At 38.1% G+C, this 20288-nt stretch overlaps 1 protein-coding gene across 7 annotated transcripts in view; it reads right to left on the reverse strand.

Annotated features, from left to right (window-relative positions):
• The window catches only part of ARL15 (ADP ribosylation factor like GTPase 15), a 178992-nt gene that overhangs the window by 77274 nt on the left and 81430 nt on the right, over window positions 1-20288 (reverse strand). For 6 of the 7 annotated variants that reach the window (XM_033164793.1, XM_033164791.1, XM_033164794.1 and 3 more), the window contains 3 exons: window positions 12935-13079; window positions 11423-11482; window positions 7814-8022 (listed from right to left, as the gene is read on the reverse strand). In XM_033164793.1, the coding sequence (XP_033020684.1) occupies window positions 7814-8022; window positions 11423-11482; window positions 12935-13079 (414 nt within the window). Of the gene's footprint in view, window positions 1-6621; window positions 6694-7813; window positions 8023-11422; window positions 11483-12934; window positions 13080-20288 lie in introns of all 7 variants that reach the window. The other variant, XM_033164796.1, reaches the window with a different exon arrangement.

Below are 20288 nucleotides of genomic sequence, written 5' to 3' on the forward strand. Positions count from 1 at the left end.
CCATCTCCCAAAAGGCTGACACTGAAGAAGTTTCTCACAATAAGTGGAAATATGTACCTTTATATTTTCTTGAAGCACCAGCATTTACTTACCATTTAATAATGTCCTTTACTAAATAAAAGGACTTACCTACCTAAATGTATGCTCTTTTTCATTAAAATTCTTCAGATTTCAGGTTCTGTTTCAGGCTGGCCATTATTGTAAAAATCTCTAATCCAATATAATTCCTTTAGTGACCCTTAAAAAAAAAAAACTATTCTAACTATAGAAAAGTGGATGATAAAAAGCAAGAAAGTGAAGACCAGATAGGAATTGGTTGCTTCCATCTACGTTTGAATATTGTAATAGTTCTTAAGAATGGACTTTGTAGGTCCTTAAGATTTTTATTAAGACAACAAGTTGCTGCTACTATCATTTTCTATACTGATCCATGCTTTAAACATTTTCTTTCTTTACTAATGGTGTTTGTTAACTGATTTGTCTTGTAACAAATGAATATTGGGGATAACCAGGACTTTTCAATGAGCTGGAACTCATTGAAACAGTTCCGGCACCTCTCTAGTGGGTGCCACTGCCATTATAAGAGAAGGCATTCATAGTGAGTTCTGGCACCTTCCCTTCTAAAAAAAAAAAAAAAAAAGCACTGGGGATAACCTAACCCCTTTCAACTTTTGACTTCACCCATTGCTGAAATATTTAACCTTCATTTATTTTTGGCAATAGTGTAATGCATTATTGGAAATAAAAACTGGAAACCCCGGGAAAACATATAGCCTTCTTCATAAATAATGCATTTTAATTACTGCCATTTCCCCCTTAAATTGATCGTTTTTGCCAACTTTTAATTGTTTTTTAAGTTTGCTTTATAAGGGATATAAAATTAGCTTGCTAAGGTATATTTAACTGTTTGGGTATAATGACATTTAAATACCCAACTTGTTTTGAACCAATTGGTAATTGCAGCATACCAGGAAGGGAAGGGGGCAAGACATTTTAAGTACTGAACTACTAACTAGTCAACTAACAGAAGATTCTAAATGTCTTATGAAACTAGCCCAGAAGAAGCCTTATTCACACATTCCATTATGTCCTTAGGCCCTATGTTTGGAAAAATACAGACCCACTTTCCTCTTGGCGCCTCACTATCCAGTTCCATGTCTTCACCACCATTTCCACAGGTCCTGGCTTTCCAGGTCACTGCCTTTTCTTTGAGCCAATCTAACAGTCTGCTACTTGACTTCTTGTAACTCTTGGGTGGGTGCCAATTGGAATCGTCGAATTGTAAGTTTTTATTTTGTCCAATAAGCATAGGATATCTATTGTCACCACTATCTGCCTCAGTTCCTAATACTTCCCTTCTACAAAGGTTAGTTCAGGCACTGGGATCTGCCCTAAATCTTCCAAGGGTCCCAACCACCTCCATAGATGGCTACCTGCTATCAATAAATTTAAATAACTTCTTGTTGTTCATCTTAATGTTTTTAGCAATGTGTTCATCAAATTCTTTTTCAGCATCCCTTACTGTCTGTTTCCACATTTTTCTTGCCAAAGTTTGTGGGTTTTATGGTTCTCTTCATTTGGACAGGATTCGTTTTTTTAAAAGTAAGTCTTATTGCCTCTATAAGCCACTCTGACTCTGAACCACACTAGCTACCAGTGGTTTAGAGCAGGGGTGGTCTTCCAGATCTGCACCAGGCAGCATAACCAATGGTGAGGGAAGATGGGAATTACACGTAGTCCAATAACTTCTGGAGGGCCACAGGTTTCCCATCCCTGGTTTAGAACCTTGAACTCATCCACTCCTGAAAAATAACTGCAGCACATGACAGACAAAATCTGGCAGCTACTTTGTCTTAGAAGTGTTGTTTTTTTCCTGAAGTGAAAGCTTAATTAAATATTGTACTGTGCAAGTACAGATAACCTCTTAAAACCAACAGTTTCAGAGGCACCCTGCCGAAAATTTGTATTATATTCAATTGTCTATAATAGTAGTCCAACAACTTGTTTAAAACAGAAGGTTGCTGATTTCCAGGAGCCTCACATGGCACAGTAAGCTGATCCAGCAAGACATCAAGGGTGTAGCATTTGGGTGTAGTCAGCATTTGGGTGTAGTAAGGAATATGAATGAAGGAAATTGCTAAGCAGTTTATCTTGGCCTAGGGAATTCAAAGTCTTGCCACTGGGCTTAAGACTCCTGTTGAGTTAAGATGATGATACCAGGGTTGTAACTGACTTCCTATTCTGATACTCTTCACTACATAGCTGTCTGGGATGGAGGAAAGGCATGGTGCTTCACATTTATTTACACCAAAATGCAACTAACAGGTTGATTAAAACAGACTTACCGTTTGCATTATTATCACATGAAAATCCTCAAATATGTACAAAAGGTAAATGCATGGGTAACAAAGAAGGCAAATGGTTATCAAATGTGTGTGTCAAACTCTAGCAAATCATATCATCAGGTCCAACAACCAACAAGCCTCTGTAGGCAAAAAACAAAAACAAAAACCCATCACAAAACCCATGAGAGAACACCTAGATAAAAATCAAACTCCACAGAATGTACAAGCTTGCCACACACACAAAACTGTGAGTCGACAAGGGAAAAAAAGTCTGAACAGGCAATTAAAGGGGGGGGAGCACAAGGCCCAGATGGGTTTTCAATGGAGTACATTTTCAATGGGTATCTATAAGAGCTTCCTAGACAGCATTATAGAACCATTCAGACAAAGGTTCCTGGACGCCATTCAAAACAAAGGCAGCATTATAGTAATTAGCAGAAAATGGAATGCTTAATTAACTGGGAAAGAGCTTACACTTTGCTCATCATACAGCCCCATCAACTGATCTATTTGGATGCCAAGAAAATAGGTAAGGCTTGTCGCTAAGACAGGAAAGATTTTCTCTTTCTTTCCAAATTAATAAACCAAAGCCAAACTGATTTGACCCAAGAGGCTGCTGCTTCTCAGTCACCCTTAAGAAGCACTGGGGTTTCTCAATCTATTTAAAAAACAGCTTGTTCAATAATGTATCAGGATTGAGAGCCGGAACTTAATGTACTGAAGAGAAGATACAACATACACTGATGAACAGCAGGGTTTTGTGTAAATAAAGGCTTTCTTGATTATTAAAATTGCTTTAGGCTGCTCCCATCTGGGTTCTAACAACAGAGTAGAGACATCCGCATATGAAAACCCACACTGGGAGAAATGGGGACAGAGCATATTCTTTTTTCTTTTTTTAATAATTTTTTTATTAAAGATTTTCCTCGCTTACTGAAGCACATGCATTGTCTCTTTCTTCAGGTTGTGTTTTCTACAGATCATTTGCATTTGTTGTGAGACATTGGTGTTATATGCAGTATAGGGTTGGGAAGAAAAGAGTGGGGACGGGAGAGAGGAGTGGGGTGGTAAAGCTTATGTTCTTTTACTTAGTGTATGCGTGGGGGTTTTGTGTCAGTGTCACTTGGGTAGGTTCTCTTTCTATTTACTTCTTATGTTTCTTTGTTGGTGAGAGAGGTTGGGGTGGCCTAGGGTGTGGTTGATTGTCTTTGGTTGGCTGCAGTGGGATTTGTTTGTGCATGGAGGGGGGGTTGTTGGGTCAAGTTAGCCATATTGAATCGTATGCTGTTGGTGGCTTCGTGTTGTTGTTTTGTTGGGCTGTGTATGTGATAAAGGGGAGCCATACTGGAGTGAAGGTGTTCTCTTCTATTTCTCCCCATGTCAGTTTCAGTCTATTCTCCCCATGTCAGTTTCAGTCAGTGTTCCATGTTTATTCATGACAGGTCCCTCCAGTGTCTGGCTATGATGTTTCTGGCTGCTGAGAGTAGGTGGGTTATGATATCTTTATAGTGTGAGTGGGCATTGTTATCTTGGAAGGTGTTCAGTAGGGCCAGTTCTGGATGTTTTGGAGGAAAGGGTAAGCTGTTGTGGGAGTGTTTTCGATTATGTATCTCTCCAAGTACAGTGGTACATCGACTTACGAATTACTCGACATACAATTTTTTCGACTTACGAATGGACATCCGTTGGCGGTTTTAGATGGGGTTTACTCGACTTACGAATTTTAGATGTGGTTTACTCGACTTACGAATTTTTCCGAATTTTTCGTTTCCAATGCATTCCTATGGGGAAATCGCTTTTCCCAACTTACGAATTTTTTGACCTACGAATGTGCATTCAGAACGGATTAAATTCGTAAGTCGAGGTACCACTGTATACCCATTGTTTTGTCTCAGCTTCTAGAATGTATGGGATTATGTGGCACACTTGGTTGGCCATGTAGTATAGCTCTATGTTAGGGATTCCCCATCCTCCTTCTGAGGTGGGGAGGTGCAGGTGTTTGGGGCTTATTCTTGGCTTTTTGTGTGAGAAGATAAACGAGTGTAGTTTTTTCTGCCATTTGCGGTGTTGGGTTGGTGTAATCCAGATTGGAAGGGTTTGGAATAAGTAGGTTAATTTTGGAAGGTTGATCATTTTGATCATGGCTATTTTAGCTGAGAGAGTGAAGTTAGTATTACTCAATTTCTTCAGGTCTTTGTGAATTTGTCACCATAGAGTTTATAATTGTGGTGGTATAGTTTGTTGAGATTTCTGGTTATTTGTACCCTAGATATCTACTGAGTACGGCAGAGTTTTATCTTTTTGATATTGGTGAATTCTTTTTTTTGGGGGGGGGGGTGTTGAAGCACATAGCCTCAGATTTTGCAAGGTTTACTTGTAGGCCCAAGGGACAGAGCATATTCTGAAGCAAATCTCTGAAATCCTGTTTCTAATATTAACCTCTGAAGGAGGGACTTGTCAATGCAGGAAGTTCATCTTGTTCCAGAGATTTTGAACGTTCAGATCATTCTGGATAAGCAAGGAAATTCCAGCTTAGGATGTTACATTACAACTACAGGTAACAAACAGTGAGCAAGTCATGCTTCGTTAAATCCTCACTTCCTCAGTGTCTAAATTGGCTTACTGAATATTAAATACGATCCCTAAAGGAGTTGTTCTGTGTGATTTGCCTACTGTATAAATCATATGTTTAGAAGAAGCAGGACATTTCTAAACAATAACTTAATTTGTTAAGATATCAAATAAGAAAGCATAATGTTCAATGTTAAAACAGGAAGTCATCGATGTAAATATACTGTCAAAAGAATTGGAATTCTATATCATCTTGGCAGCATGCAAACCAATGGAAAAAAGCCACAATCTTACACTGGGCATTTGGTACTACCCACTCTGGAATATACCTATAATTTTAAAAATTGCACCTAATTTGAAATTTTGACAAGGACTAGAACCTCCAGAGACTTTTTTATGTTTTTGCGTTCCTTTATGACATATACAGCTGACCATCATTTTCAAGACAACTCTCTTCACAAGCCTGGCAAAATTGGAACTATACTTGATGATTCAATAAAGTTGACAGTCTTTACATAGACTTTAGTTATTCTAAATCATATGCAACTACTTGTTCTACATGCCTATTTTATAGCTTTGTCTTTCATCTTTTAATTTATTTCTGTAGTTATAATTGTTATATATATTTTATATATATTATAAAACAAAATAATAATAAACTTTACTAAAAAGGGGGGAGCCATAGAATAGAGAAGCTATAAAAATTCTCAAGTCTTTTAACATACTTTAAGGGTATGGATACATGTACATTAATTTTCACATAAGCAAGTAATATTACCACAAAATTCTGGATCTGATTCCTTGGTTTGTGAATTAAGTTACATGTGTTTTTCTTCTTAATGGGTTGGATAAATAATTTGTACAATGCTATTTTTAAAAATGCCATATATAAAGAAAAATATTTGCTTAAAAAGCTTCAAATTTGGAAAACGTACAGTATACCTCCCACAAGTCAATATCACTAACAGCTGTTGCAGAATCTTCTTGGCTTTTGCATAGTTTTAGGCAAAAGGGTTTTGGAACTACTAATCAGCATTCATACAGCATTTCAGGTTGAAAAATGTTCTGTGGTCTTCAAGATTGCCCTTCAAGGTACCACTGTCACTATTATCACCATATTAAAGATAGGTGAGCATATCTGAGAAATAGGCCACCCAATGCATATATAGTAAAGAGAGGACATAATGTTGACCTTTAAACTCCTAAACAGCCTAGGACCTGGATACTTTAAGAACTACTCCATCAATAGGATTATACCTAAATAATATACCTAAATAATAATATACCTAAATAATGAAATCAGCATTGCATGCCAAATGATCCCATTCAGGTGCATGCAAAGGTATGGGCTTCTGAATTCACATATCCCCATCAACAGTTGCACTCTCTTGGCTTCAACACCACCACCACCACCACCACACATCAGGAATGTCAAAAAGAAAGACCACATATTTTGACAAGACAACACTAAATCCCTCTGTTTCAATAAATGCATAATTTACTGAGCATCGTTATGCATTAAGCACAGAAAATTGATTTTCCAACTGCTAGAAACTAATGAACATCTAGGCTTCATTTGTCTCTTTAACTAGAAATGTAACTTGTTTGAGTTAGCTTTTTGTATTTCTTCTTCTATGAAAGGATTAAGTCTACAGTGAGTAAACTCTTTTAAAAAGCTAATCTGAGATCTAAGAAAGTGCCTTACATTGAGTTAGACCATTAGTCCATCGAACTGGCAGTATCTCTCCAGGGATTCAGACAAGTGTCTTTTCCAGCCCTACATGGAGATGTAAGAGAATTAACTCTGGGCTTTCTGTATGCAAAGCATATGCTCTTCCACTGAGCTATGACACCGACACATGTACTTTTGTGAAATTTTCATATTAGTGAAGGATACAAAAAAAGAAAAAAAAAAGAAATGGGGAAGTACAAACACTAACAGATTTATCGTTGCAGCTTAACTTCTTATGGACTACGGTACCACTTCATCAGATGCATGAAGCTACACATATGACAGAGCAGGTTTAATCTGTGATAGTTTGTTCCGGTTTTGGACATTTCAATTGGCCCAGAAATTGATAGCTAGATTAATGTTTGGTGTTAGCTGCAGGAAGTGCATAAAACAAGTATTATGTGAGCTTTGCTGCTTGCTCATTTGTTTCCAGGCTAAATTCAAGGGCCTAGTGCTCACCTTTAAAGTCCTTAAACAGGTCTAACGCCAGGGTACTTGAGAGAGCTGGTTCACTTATGTTCCTTCCATTGCAATTTGGGAATGAACACCTGTTGAAAATCTTACCATTTATCAGGCTGATGGCCACTATCAAATGTTCAGTGTAGACCCAAATTATGGAACCATAATTACAAATGCACAGTTTTGCCCATTCCTCACAGTAACCATATTATAAACAAGATTAACCCTCACCCTCCTGGAGTTGGAAATCTGTACTAAATTTTTAAAAAGTTAGGAGCAGGGACTGCAACTTAACTGCTAACCATTAGCATGAGAGTAAACATGAAAAGCTTTTATACAGAAGTGTGTATATTGCTGGGAGCTTTACGCATTGGAGGACAGAGAGTGCTAAGGCTGTTCAAAAAATGAAAACAAGATTAAACTAACAGCAAAAAAATCCCTAGATTAAAAAATAAACAAACAAACAATGCAGGCGGGCAGGCACTTTCAATAGCTTTTGGTAAAGTCAGTTAAAAGCATCATTTTCCCCTTAAGCAAGATGTGTTGAAAGAAGAATTCATCAAACCCTTACAGGTCCTGCACATCACACAAAAGGTCCATGTGCAGTGTGTGTGTCTGTGTGCACTCTCTCTCTCTCTCTCACACACACACTTCCCATCACAGCAAATAACTAGGAGCATATAAGATCGTGCTGTGTTAAACATACCTCTTGTACTGAACGAGCTGCTGGCTTGTCCTGATGATTGGCCAATATTAAAAATGGCAAAGTGCATAACTGTGGGTGCTGAAGCGCAGAGTGCAGTTCATTTCTAGCAATTTCTAAATCATCTTCTGAAGAGGCACTGTCTAATACAAATATTACTCCTTGGGATCCTTGGTAGTAACGACTCCAGTACTTCCTAATATTGTCAGCTCCTTTAGTGATAATTAAAAACAAAACAAAAACAGAAATGTTGTCAGACCAAAAAGAGCAATAAGATTAAGTACTCATTTAAATAATTAACTATTTTATGCCCTGAGATCTTCAGATAAAGGGTGGTATGCAAATTTAATAATTAATAACTAATTCCACAGCTTGTATATAAAAATAAGTGAAGTGAATCTCTGCTCCTACTCATGTTCATATTTTAACCTTTTACACTCTCAGTAAAGTGTTATCAACTTCATGGGACATATTTGGGTCTTTCAAACATGGCCAATCTTCTCTGTTCCTAATACCAAAATGGCTACTGCTTTCTGGCTTTACTTTTGCCATTTTAATTGTTACCTGTATTGTGATTTTTTTAAAGTTGGCTAAAAATATGTAAATAATAATAAAATTTATTTACTTCCATCTCAATACCTTCATCTCTCTCTAGGACACTCATCCTAACACCTCTCTGCTCTATTTATTTATTCATTTATTTATTTGCTTCCCTTCCCAATTTACAGATATTATTGGTTTTTAAACACTTTAAACTCTCTTCTGGATTGGTCCCTGCCTTCCCTACCAGACACTCCACTACTATTCTCATAATTCCTGCCAGAGGTCTTCAGAGATGCAATGCCACCTACCACTTAATAAATATTTTTTTTCAAATGGCATTTAACCCTTTGTACAGCTCCTTAAAAGGCTACTTATTCTGCAGAGCCCCTTTTTATCTGGACTGCAACAACTTCAGCTGATCTAGAGAGAATAGAACTTGCAAATCATCATCATCCAATAGCAGTTTATCAACCCCAGGACTAAAAAGGGTAAGTGAATTTGCCTTTTGTTTTTCCATTCATTTTTACTTCCCCCTGAAAAATCTCCAGCTGTCTGTTACTCAGATAATGAACTGACAGGACAATTTGTCTGTTCCAACTCAGAAATTTTGCCCTTATGCAACTGCTAAGCACCATATTGGGCACTAACCCAATGTCCTCATGGAAGGCTGTCAGCGTCCGGCAAAAATAAAAGCAGACTGCAAGCCTTACATAAATGAGAGTTCTGTTTAAATAAAACAGTAACTTTTTCTTCAAAGGGAAAAAGAGAAGAGTCGTGTTTCTCAAGCAGTCTTTTTCATCTGCAATTTATGTCAGCATTTAACAGATAGATTAGCAGCTGACCAATTTATTCCCATGCAGTGAGTCTCCTCAAAATGTAAAATTGAAAATAAAGTTTTGGTTTTCTTGAGCCACACTCAATGCTTAAAAGAGATCATTAACATGTTGATCAATAGGGTGATCAGAAACCAACATGCTAGACTTTCATATAGGTAAATATATCCTTATTAAATAAGTTTAAAATTTTAAAGATTTGCCTTTTGCAATAGCCACAGAACTAAAGTTGCTTTGGAACTGAATACAGCAAACATATTTTGCCAGAGACGTAGTATGTCCTGATTTCTATCAATATACAAGATTCTACTTGCCTCTCCCTTCCTATTTAGAGTTTCCTTTCAGATTTCCATTCATGAGCAACTCAGTCTTGGGAAAATTACCAGATTTCGAACCAGTATCACACCCAATACTTCAGACACAGTTCATAGAAGATTATCAGTTCAGGAACAGGCAGATACTACTGGCAAACTAAACAGTTTGTTTGTTTTTTCCCTTTGGTTCCCAATAAACTTTCTTGAGTTGTTCCATGAGTGTATGGATGAGATAAATAAATACTTGGACAGCAACCTTGGACAGCTTCCTCCTTTATCGGAGGCCACTGGCGGCCATGATTATTATGTTCTACCACCACTGTCAGAGCCAGTATGCCTCTGTTCCTGGGAATCACGGGTGGCAGACTGCTGTTGCACTCATATCCTGTTTGCAGGGTTCCCACAGGCATCTGGTTGGCTGCTGTGAAAACAGAATGCTGGACTAGCTGGGCCATTGGCCACTTGAGCAATATCACCAAATGGGAAGCATTTCATCATTAACTACTTTTAAGACCAACATTTCCATTAAAGGGGCATCACCATACAGAATTGTTTTCTGTTAAAAAAAATTGATACAGTGGTACCTCGGTTTTCAAGCATCTCGGAAGCCTAACATTTTGGAACCCGAACGCCGAAAACTCAGAAGTAATCGCTTCCATTTTTGAACGTGCCTTGGAAGTCGAATGGCTTCCACTGCGTTTTTTTCTTTTTTCTCCACTGAGTTAGCCGACCATCCTTTGCGCCTCAGTTGTCGAACATTTCGGAAGTAGAACAGTCTTCCAGAATGGATTACATTCGACAACTGAGGTACCACTGTATGGAGATTTAATAATTGTGGCTTAATATCTTGGCTAGAGTCTGCTTAGTAGATGTAAGTAATTGAAGCTGTAATAAATTGCAGTTTTAGTGTGGTAGCACCTACACTTGGGAACTCCCTGTCTATTGGCATCAGGCAGGCATCTTCACTGTACCACTTTTGGAGTGCTTAAAACATTTTTGTTTAGGTAAGCCTATCCAGACTCATATGTGTTGACATGTTTTAATCTCTTTTTAACTGTTATTTTAAATTATGTTTAAGTGTTTTTAATTCATCATTTTAATACTTATAGGTTTTACTACACTCAAGCAGTGTATATATTTTGTTAAATGAAGTAAAATAACTATCTCTTCAATGTGTACTTCAATACAGTAGCCTAAATTGATAATACCATTCATATGAATTAGGAGGTTCTTAGGTTTTTGCTACTCAGAGATCCGTCTTGGCTAAAGTTCAAAAATTCTCATTCCTTACACAGGGTGCACACTCTTTCAAGACACCACATTCCCAGCATTTGTATGGATATTATTTTTAATGCTTTACTAGTCCTACTTCTGAACCAGTGTCAGTGGTGCAATAATCCATCTCTGCACAATACATGACTTAAGACAGAAGTAAAAGCCAGATCACTATTGCAGACCATGTTCAACTAATGAGTCCCACTAGCAGAAGCCAGCAGAAAGTCTTCTGCTAGCACAACATGAATCCCCCCTCCTCCCTGCTTTGACTGGGAGAACCCTCAGAATAGCATGCTGGGGGCAGAGGGAGAGGGTCATTCCATCTGGCAAGCTGAAATGCTTGCACTGACAGAACTGCCATAATGCTATGTTGAATTCCTCCCTTTAAGTAGATACATAAATTATGGAAGTTGTGCACTGCAAAGTAGAAATGCAAGCTCTGCACCTCAGCTGCTATTCTGAATTTCCCTTGCTTTCATCCTGCATCATGTCCACTCTAGATTGTACCCCTTTAAGCTTATGCTTAGTATCTAGCAGTCACAGGTGCTTGTTAAGTATTAAATAAAGTATTATTTATTATCATTAAGCGAGAGACCAAGAAATGGAAAACTACCAGTCAGATATTCACTTGATTAATAGTGTTATACCTCCAAGCTCTTTTACATTCAAGATGGCATTCTGGAATGGCACTGCTTTTATGCTAAAACCTGAAATCAGAACAAAAAAAAGTTAGTAATTTGTGCAGTGCAGAGACTATCCAAAGCCGGATGCTTGTTAATAGTAGTAGTACTCCTCTCTGCTTTGGGCCTTCAACCTTTTGTGAGCTTAAAGTGCCTGGGCAAGGTTTCAAAAGTTATCTTCTCCCTAATCCCTTCCCTAATCCCAGGCCCTTCCCTTTCCTCCATTCCTCCGAGATTCATTTTGCTGCCAAAAATATTTAGAATTACTTCAAAACATGAATCATAGAAGCAGGATAGTTATATAAAATAAAACAGTGTAACAGTATTTTGCATAATTTTGACAGAATTAGGGACATTTTTTATTTTGGAAAGGAAGCAGAGGAGACACACGCTTCCAAATTCTGTTTTCCGTATTCTATTTTATCTGATTGTAAAGTGTATCCTTATTCCATCCAGATAATCGGTATAATAGCAGTGGATTCAAAAGGCTGATGGAAGATTATCAGTTGCTTTCCAATTCTGTTTATCTCTCTACATTCTTTCAATTCATACCACTCTGTGAAATCAAATTAATCTCTTTGTAATGAGAAATTGTACAAACTGATATCTAAATGCAAAATTCAGAGCCTCCCAAACCCAAAAATAATTTATCATTACATATTTTCAGATACACCTGGGGCACAACTTTTTTTTGGATTAGAACTGGATATACGTTTCAGTAAACCTGAAGCAGTGAGTATGGGCTGGTGAAGGATGTGGCAGAAGACAAAGGATGGAAGGGTGCCAATCTAGAAACAGCTGCTCCAGGTAAGGTAGGAACAGTTCCTTAAACTGGAGCAGCTGGACTTCTCTAAAAAGGTATCTGCAGGAGGACAATCCAGTAAACACTGCTTCCTCACATTCGTCCATTCACCTGCTACCCAGTACCTAGGATCAGGGCCAAATGATCCAGTCTACAGTGATGCTTTCCCAGTTTCCCTGCACCCCATTAGCTTCAGTGCAGACTACATGTACAGGCCTCTGCAGTAGTCAAGTTTTTTCTTCAGGACAAGTTTACTACCCATATGGGAAGAGAGAGTAGTCAGTGATGTGTAGGGGACCTCATTACTGGCTCTGAATCACACTAGATGACCCTTGGGGTCCCTTACAACTCTATGGTTCTATGAGCAGGGGCGTTCCTAGCCCCTCGGCTGCCCGGGGCGGGAACCTGCCTATATATTTGATCACTACAGCTTCACATCTGAAGTATTATTTATTAAAGGACAGAACAAGCTGCAGCTAAATGGATAGACACTAAATACTCAAATGGGCAACTTTCATATTATTTGCACAGAGTTACAATTCAGATATTTACCCAAATGGAAAATGTTAAGCAATCTTTAAACACACACTTTAATTTGATTTGAAATAAGCCAATAGTTTTGCCACAATTTTGAAAGATATATCTAGTTTCAGAAGTTACATAAAGCATTAGCTTACCTGTTGTTGATACTATATTATCTCTATTTTCACTGCAGAGCTGAGACAGTAGACTAGTCTTGCCAGAGCCAGTGAGACCTATACAAACCAAGTCATACTCTGGTCGTGGTGGTGGAGGCCCTTTGCAGCAAAGTGCTCGAAAACACTGTTGAGGAAAGAATAAAGAATATTTAATATTTAATACCACACAATTTTAATATTAATATTTTTTAATAAAAATGTCCAAGAAAGAAGACAAACAGAACTTTGGTAAAAGTCAATGGGATTACGATGTTGAACCAAGATTACTACACATGAATTGGGTCTAAAGCACACCCTGTTTTTGCCATATCATTGCATTCAAAGAATTGTTCCAGGTACGTTATTTCAGTATGTTTCTCAAAAAGATTTTTAGCTACTACATTTCACTACATACATAAGATTGCATTCTTAAAAATGTAACTCTCTTTAAAGAGGACTAAGATCATTGCTTGTTGCCCAGCCGACATATTTCTTATTAGACTAGGAAAAAAAGTAATCCATTTACTTAATAATCAATATCACACGGCTAGCTAATCACAAAATGCACTACTCCATTTGATAAATTATATGTCCTTTCACAGAGCCAACAACTTAATGAAGGAAGCCCTTCCTGCCTCTTTTGGATTCCTTCCTCAAGTATGCCAAATCACACAACGGGCTTGAATGACCTAGTTCCCTCCTATTTTAATCTTTTGTTATGGTCGTCTCAAGTGAGAATAACTATCGACAATCTTCATATTTCCCATTTATACAGAAACTAAAGGTAAGATGCTAAATTCAAGACACTAAACCTCAGATATACGTTACATCATACAAAGAAACAATGAAAGGATAAAAGTTGCTGTAAAGATACAATCTCCAGTCGATATTAGATACTGTGCTAAAACTTAAAGGGGCTATTTGAAGGTTCATTCCATACTATCACCAGGTTCTGGAGGCAAATATTTCCTTAAGTTACATTTATGCACTGTAATTTTGTACCTACAGCTAAATCAGTGATATTAAATATTGTGAGACGAACTTCAGGGCCCTGTGCACAGAACCCTTCCTAACTTTCCTTTGCTGATAGCAAGAACAGAACAAGAACACCAGTGCAAGAGTGAAGACTCTTCCACAGCAGAATAGTAATATAGAAAAATATGGTCCCTTGCACTAATGGCCACATTAACAAAACAAATTTGAGCCTATAATGAGCAAGGTGACTCAGACTCATTTACAGATGACTGGCATTCTATTCATTTCTGATAATCAGTCATTGGTTAAAAGTTTCCTGAGATGGTAGATAGATAGATAGCCAGATAGACAGACAGAAAATTGTGGTCAGATATATTTATGGCATAGTTGTTGTTTTTTGTATAATTCAGCACCATTCCAGTGATGTACTGATGTGGTATTCTCCCTACCATGCTTCAGTTGTTTCAGTATATAGTTTTATTTCTCTAAAAATTATATCATTTCCCACTTTTCAATAAAAATCTATTTTTAAAAAAGATTACTCTATTAATAGCAATGTACTTGTATGTATTATTCCTTTGCAATATCTTAAAAGCTATTGGTCATCTGAAAAAGGAAACCTCATTTTTCCTATGGGACATATTATTTTGCCATCTAAGACTAAGTCGAAAATGTTTTATAGATTTCAAAAGGCAAATAAATTCTTAACACATCAGGAGCCAAAGGTGGTAAGAATACCTCAAGAACCTGCTGCTGCAGTTTATAGTGCTTTAGAGAAAAGATTCTGAACATTAAACGTGCAGTTATATAAAGGTTGTACCTTCATACTTAACAGATCTGCACCTGTGTTTATACAACACAGTATTTCTTAGCTTAATCGCTACAGTTGATTTGTTATTGTAGTTAGAACCAGACAGTAAATATAGCTACGGGACAATAAACTGCATTTTTTTAAACGCCTCAACTTGTTACCTAGATTCATTATACAGAGCAGGGCCTTGCCATTAGAACAGAGCTTCATATAACCAGTCAGCTGGTGAACAAAGCTGAAGATTACTTCCCACGTTACAGATCATGGGTTGTATCCAACTAAGTTCAGCTCAGAGTCAATCGACTGAAATTAACATAAGTAGAAGAGGGCTACTGCAGACCTCCCATAAGCATCTGGTTGGCTACTGACTAAACAGAATGCTAGATTAGATGGGTTCTTGGCCTGGTCCAGCAAGGCTCTTCCTATGGTTCTCCTTTCTTTATATTGGTAATTAGTCTGTACAATGAAACATGTGTTATTTATTTTTACATTTCATCCCCCAAAACATTTATTAAAAGAGTGTGTGATAGGTAGCATACAATGGGCTCAAGCCCCTGCTCCCAAATAAGTGGTAGGATTATGCTTAAAGGTAAAGGTACCCCTGACCGTTAGGTCCAGTTGCGGACGACTCTGGGGTTGCATGCTCATCTTGCTCTTTAGGCTGAGGGAGCCGGCGTTTGTCTGCAAACAGCTTCCGGGTCATGTGGCCAGCATGACTAAGCTGCTTCTGGCGAACCAGAGCAGTACACGGAAACGCCGTTTACCTTCCCGCTGGAGCGGTATCCAGGGGCATAGCAAGGGGGGGCGAGGGGGCGGGCCACCCCGGGTTCCATAATGGAGGGGGTGGCAAATTATCAAGGAACAATTTTTTGGGGGGGGGGTTGAATTTGTTTTGAAATTTTTATTTGAATTTTTTTTTGAAAATGCCTGCTCCGAAGGTCTTATCTTACTATACTAGGGATTATATAGCTATATATGAAATTTCATGCATATCGGTTAATATCTTGACCCTCCTCCACCAAAATAGCTGTTCACTTGGCTGTTTTCCTATGTCATGAAGGCTGAAATTTCAGTTCAGAGAACACTTACTGTTCCCAACCCTAACCCTGTGGAAAGCCATCTAATTAGACTTTAATTTGATTTTGAGATGTTTTTAGGAGGTAATTTAATTATTGTTTGATTTTATACCAATGTTATGTATCTGAGGTTAGCCACCCGGAGCCCAACTTCGGCCGGGGAGGGTGGGATATAAATAAAAGTTTTTTATTATTATTACTTGTTATTATTCCTTTGTAAGAAAATATGGAATAATGTAAAACAATTTTTGCGAGGGGGGGAAATCAAGGGGGGCTTGACAATAAATTTTCCACACTGGGTACCACCTGACCTTCCCATGCCTGGGGGGGGGGTGACAAATTTTTTTGCCCCCGGGTACCAATTTACCTTGCTACGCCCCTGGCGGTACCTATTTACTTGCACTTGACATACTTTCGAACTGCTAGGTGGGCAGGAGCTGGGACCGAGCAACGGGAGCTCACCCCGTCGTGGGGATTCGAACCACCGATCTTCCGATCGGCAAGCCCTAGGAAGATCATTATGCTTAGCATCATTATATTAAGTGGCATCTCACTAAAAATAAGGTAATTTATATGACTTTGCAAAAGGTTTGGTTGATTAAGCCCCTATACTTCAGCACTTGCTTTAGCAAAGTACATGTTAACATGTAATATTCCCAAGTACCAAACAAAATCTGCACTGTTATATGATACAAAAAATGTTTTACATTTTAGCAAATTTTATCCCCATTCTTCCTATATGTAGCCAGAGGAAGCTTGCCATGGGTGGTTTATATTATTGTAAGGCAGAGGCTTTGATTTAGCTATGGATATTTGGGTCACTTTGGGATTCAAACATCATTTCAGAACAACATGAAGTGAGCAAAAGAATGTGAAAGACAATGGGGAAGGGTGTAGGAGAAAACTATCTAATACAGAACACAGACAAGACAGTTCCTACCTACAATTCTGCCTCCATCTATTATTATTTTGCTGCTCTATGTTTTCATATTTCTACAATCTAATAGCCTCTCTCTGAACCATCTTATTCCAAGTGTTTGCCTCCGCACAAGCCAATCGTAGAGAAGGAAGGTTAAGATTTCAAATTAACAGCTGAAGAAGGGTCACTAGATTTGTAAGTGGATGCTGTGCTTCGTCCTTTGATAGCTCATTAAATCAGGAATGTCATCCCTAGAGCTGGACGTGGTCTGTTCCCACATTCCCTACCTGTTGTAGAAAATGGTTTCGGTAAGTAGGGACATGGGCTGGGCTGGTTGACGCCTCTTTATTCTGAAGTATTAAGAAATTGGGCAATGAATCCTGGGAAAGTTGCACAAACCATTAAATGCTACCTCATCCCACACAAACTACCATACTCCCTAAATCCCAGATTACCAATTACAGAGTCTCAAAAGCTCTTGTAATGAAAACTCAGGAGAAGATAGAAGCAAGCAAAACTAGCAACATTAGAGACAACATTACTTAGACTGAAGAGAGAGAAAACAAACCACTGATGGAAAAACACAAGAAACCAATGAGGAATATAAATATGGAGAAGCTGAGGAAACAGCTCCCCTTGTCATTTCCTGTTAAAATGAAAGATGGGCGCAGATTATTCAACAATAGCCTGGAGCACAAAGCTGTGCTAAAAGCCATCCTTTTACAGATCTTCAACTAAGCTAGAAAAGCTTCTTCAATATGATTCATGAATAAAGTATGCTACAAGCTTGGCTAAATGAGCCCTATTTTGTGAGTACCATAGATGTATTGATAAATATTCTACAACTGCCAACTACAACCAACTAAACAAGCATTAATTTGAACACTCACTCTTCTATTATCCCCCGAGACAGACGCATGCCAACCAACCATAGGACCACAGAAACCAAGCATTTGAATAACATTTAAAGGGCTACTAACTGTATTTTAAAACTAATTTAGATGCCTCTGCCATCCCAACTTGTTTGTAAAAGGATCAGTTATACACCAAGCCTGTGAAATTCCATTTCACTCAAACCCTTTCTTGTGAGCATAGCCAACACGGAGCCAAGCACCAATTCCATACTCACACAAACATTTCATGTAGCCACTATCATGTGCGAATCGGCCTAAGAAATGGTGGCATTCTTTCAGTATGGATTAAGGAAGAGCCCGAGTGTTAGTGCTATTTAACTCCTTAATCTACCCCAACAATGTTTGTCCTGCAATCACCAAACACCTGCCATGGCATCTCAATTGCCAAGAACTGGTACCAGTTTAGAAAAAGGTGATATTTACTACATTATTTAAGATATAGTCCCCTGCAAGATTGTTATTAATCTGGAAGAAAAATTTATTAATTTAGTAATCTACTGATTTATTAAATGTATTAATCTAGAAGACAAAGAGAGGATGTGAATGAGCAGCATCTCACTGAGACAGGAGAGGGCAAGAAGTGGGGTTCTGGCCTTTCACCCCCAGGTGTTTTGCCATAGTACTCAAACATAATTAGCTGCCTATCAGGATACTGTTTTCTGGAATAATGATAATAATCCATCATTTGCAGGTCCAGCACAAGAGTCTGCACCACCTAAGGCAAGGGAAGAAGCCAGTGCCACATGCACACCCTCCCTCCTTTTCCCTCTGCAGCTGCGAAGAGCTTGAGAACAGCAGATACCCCAGTACAATGCACATGTCTAAAACACATGTGATCAGAAAATGAGGAAGGATTAAGTCTCTGTTTGCATGTTTTGAAGGAGAAAGTAGCAATTATTATTATTATTATTATTATTATTATTATTATTATTATTATTGCCCTTCATAAATGGTAGAGCACATACATTTTTGTATTTTGTTACTGACACCCATGTCAGGACCATCATTAAGACCCGGTCTCCAATGAGGATATGACAAAGAAAAAAGCAAGTGTAAAAGAAGACCATATAGAGAAAAGATTTCTCAAAATGAATTGGAATAAGACCAGAACCTCTTATTAGTTCTGCCAAGTGTCTGTAAATACTGTACAACTCTGAAATTATTGCAGAGATGACACTGCGTTGACTAGTTGGCTAGATCTAGTTTCAATGTTTCAAGATTTTTCAGTTGTATTTGTCTAACACATGCAAAATGTCTATTGACTGTTACATGTTGACTGCTCAGTAAATAAACTACACATATTATCATTTGTGCCAGTTTTATGGGCACAACTTCCACAGATATGACACATATATTGGAATAAAAAGCCTAAAACTGGAATAAATTGACTTTTTCAAAGTAGGTAGTAAAACACACAAATCTTTCTGCAGGAACACAGAACCCTGCAAATAAACCATGCCAACTCTGAATGTATGATGTGAACTCAGTTCTAATGCAATTCACCAACCTGTACAGCATAATGCTCTGTGTTTTCGTCCTATAATTTTGAGTCACAAGTGAGATTCCTAAGGCCAAACGAGAGAGATTCCATACAACATTAATAGTTTTTAAAGACTACAAATAAACTTTCTCCAGGTCGGTGATGAGTTATGTTTTGACTTTTCCATCGTATATTACATGCTGCTATTCCAAAGTTTTTATTGCACAAGAAGTGGAAGGAAATGGCTTTTTTCTTAAATGTACGTGAAAAACTCTAGCAAATAATATATACAACCAGGTTTGATATAAAGCTAAAAACATCTGATGCATGAAGCTCCCTGAATAATAGGTTGGTTTGAAGATTTGTTTTAAGGATATAAATTAAGGAGTTTCAACAGTAGCCCTAAACACAAGTCTAAACCTGTTCTTCAAACAGTGATGAAGTTACAGGATCCTGGGGCACAGGTCTAGGGCCCCAGTCTGCAAAATGAGCAGGAGGGCTCCCAAACACAGCATTGAAGTGATACACATCCCCATTTAAAAGGTGGGCAGCATATCACCAGTAAGTGCACAATCTAAAATTACTTAACTGCACCAGTGTCTTCTAACAAGAATTTTGCAGGTGGAATAAAGGTTTCCTGTGCCTGTGATATTCCTCTCCTTAATTAGGAAAGAGCTGAAATTTCAGAAGACTGTTTCACAACTATTGTCCACAATAGGGCAGATTGTTAATAATAAAAAACCCTTATGAGAAACTGAGCCAGACAATGTTGTTACAAAGCCTGTGTATCCTAGCACTTCCTTCTTTGAGGAGACCCCAGTTTTCCGCTCTATTACAGCCACTATCCACTTCAGTGACTAGCCCTTTCTGTTGTCTTGGTCTTTAGAAAAACACACAATATTTTTACAGTCTTGAGCCTGGGGTTTTTTATATTTGCTTATTCACACACAGTGCTGCGCATTAAGATTACTATTGTATGTTGACTGCAGAAAAACAACAATTTGCCAAAGGCATGGGCTTTAGAAAACAGATCACGGTGCCCTCTGCAATAGAGCAAGAGCTCCAATACGTCTAGGACAAGTAAATGAAAGGAACAGGACGTTGTCGTTTTCTAAAGGGCACTGTTCTTTCGTTTGTTATCTAAAAGCCAGACAAGTACCACATCATATGCGGCTACAG

The sequence above is a fragment of the Lacerta agilis genome, chromosome 11 (genome assembly GCF_009819535.1).
Source record: "Lacerta agilis isolate rLacAgi1 chromosome 11, rLacAgi1.pri, whole genome shotgun sequence".
Classification (NCBI taxonomy): domain Eukaryota; kingdom Metazoa; phylum Chordata; class Lepidosauria; order Squamata; family Lacertidae; genus Lacerta; species Lacerta agilis.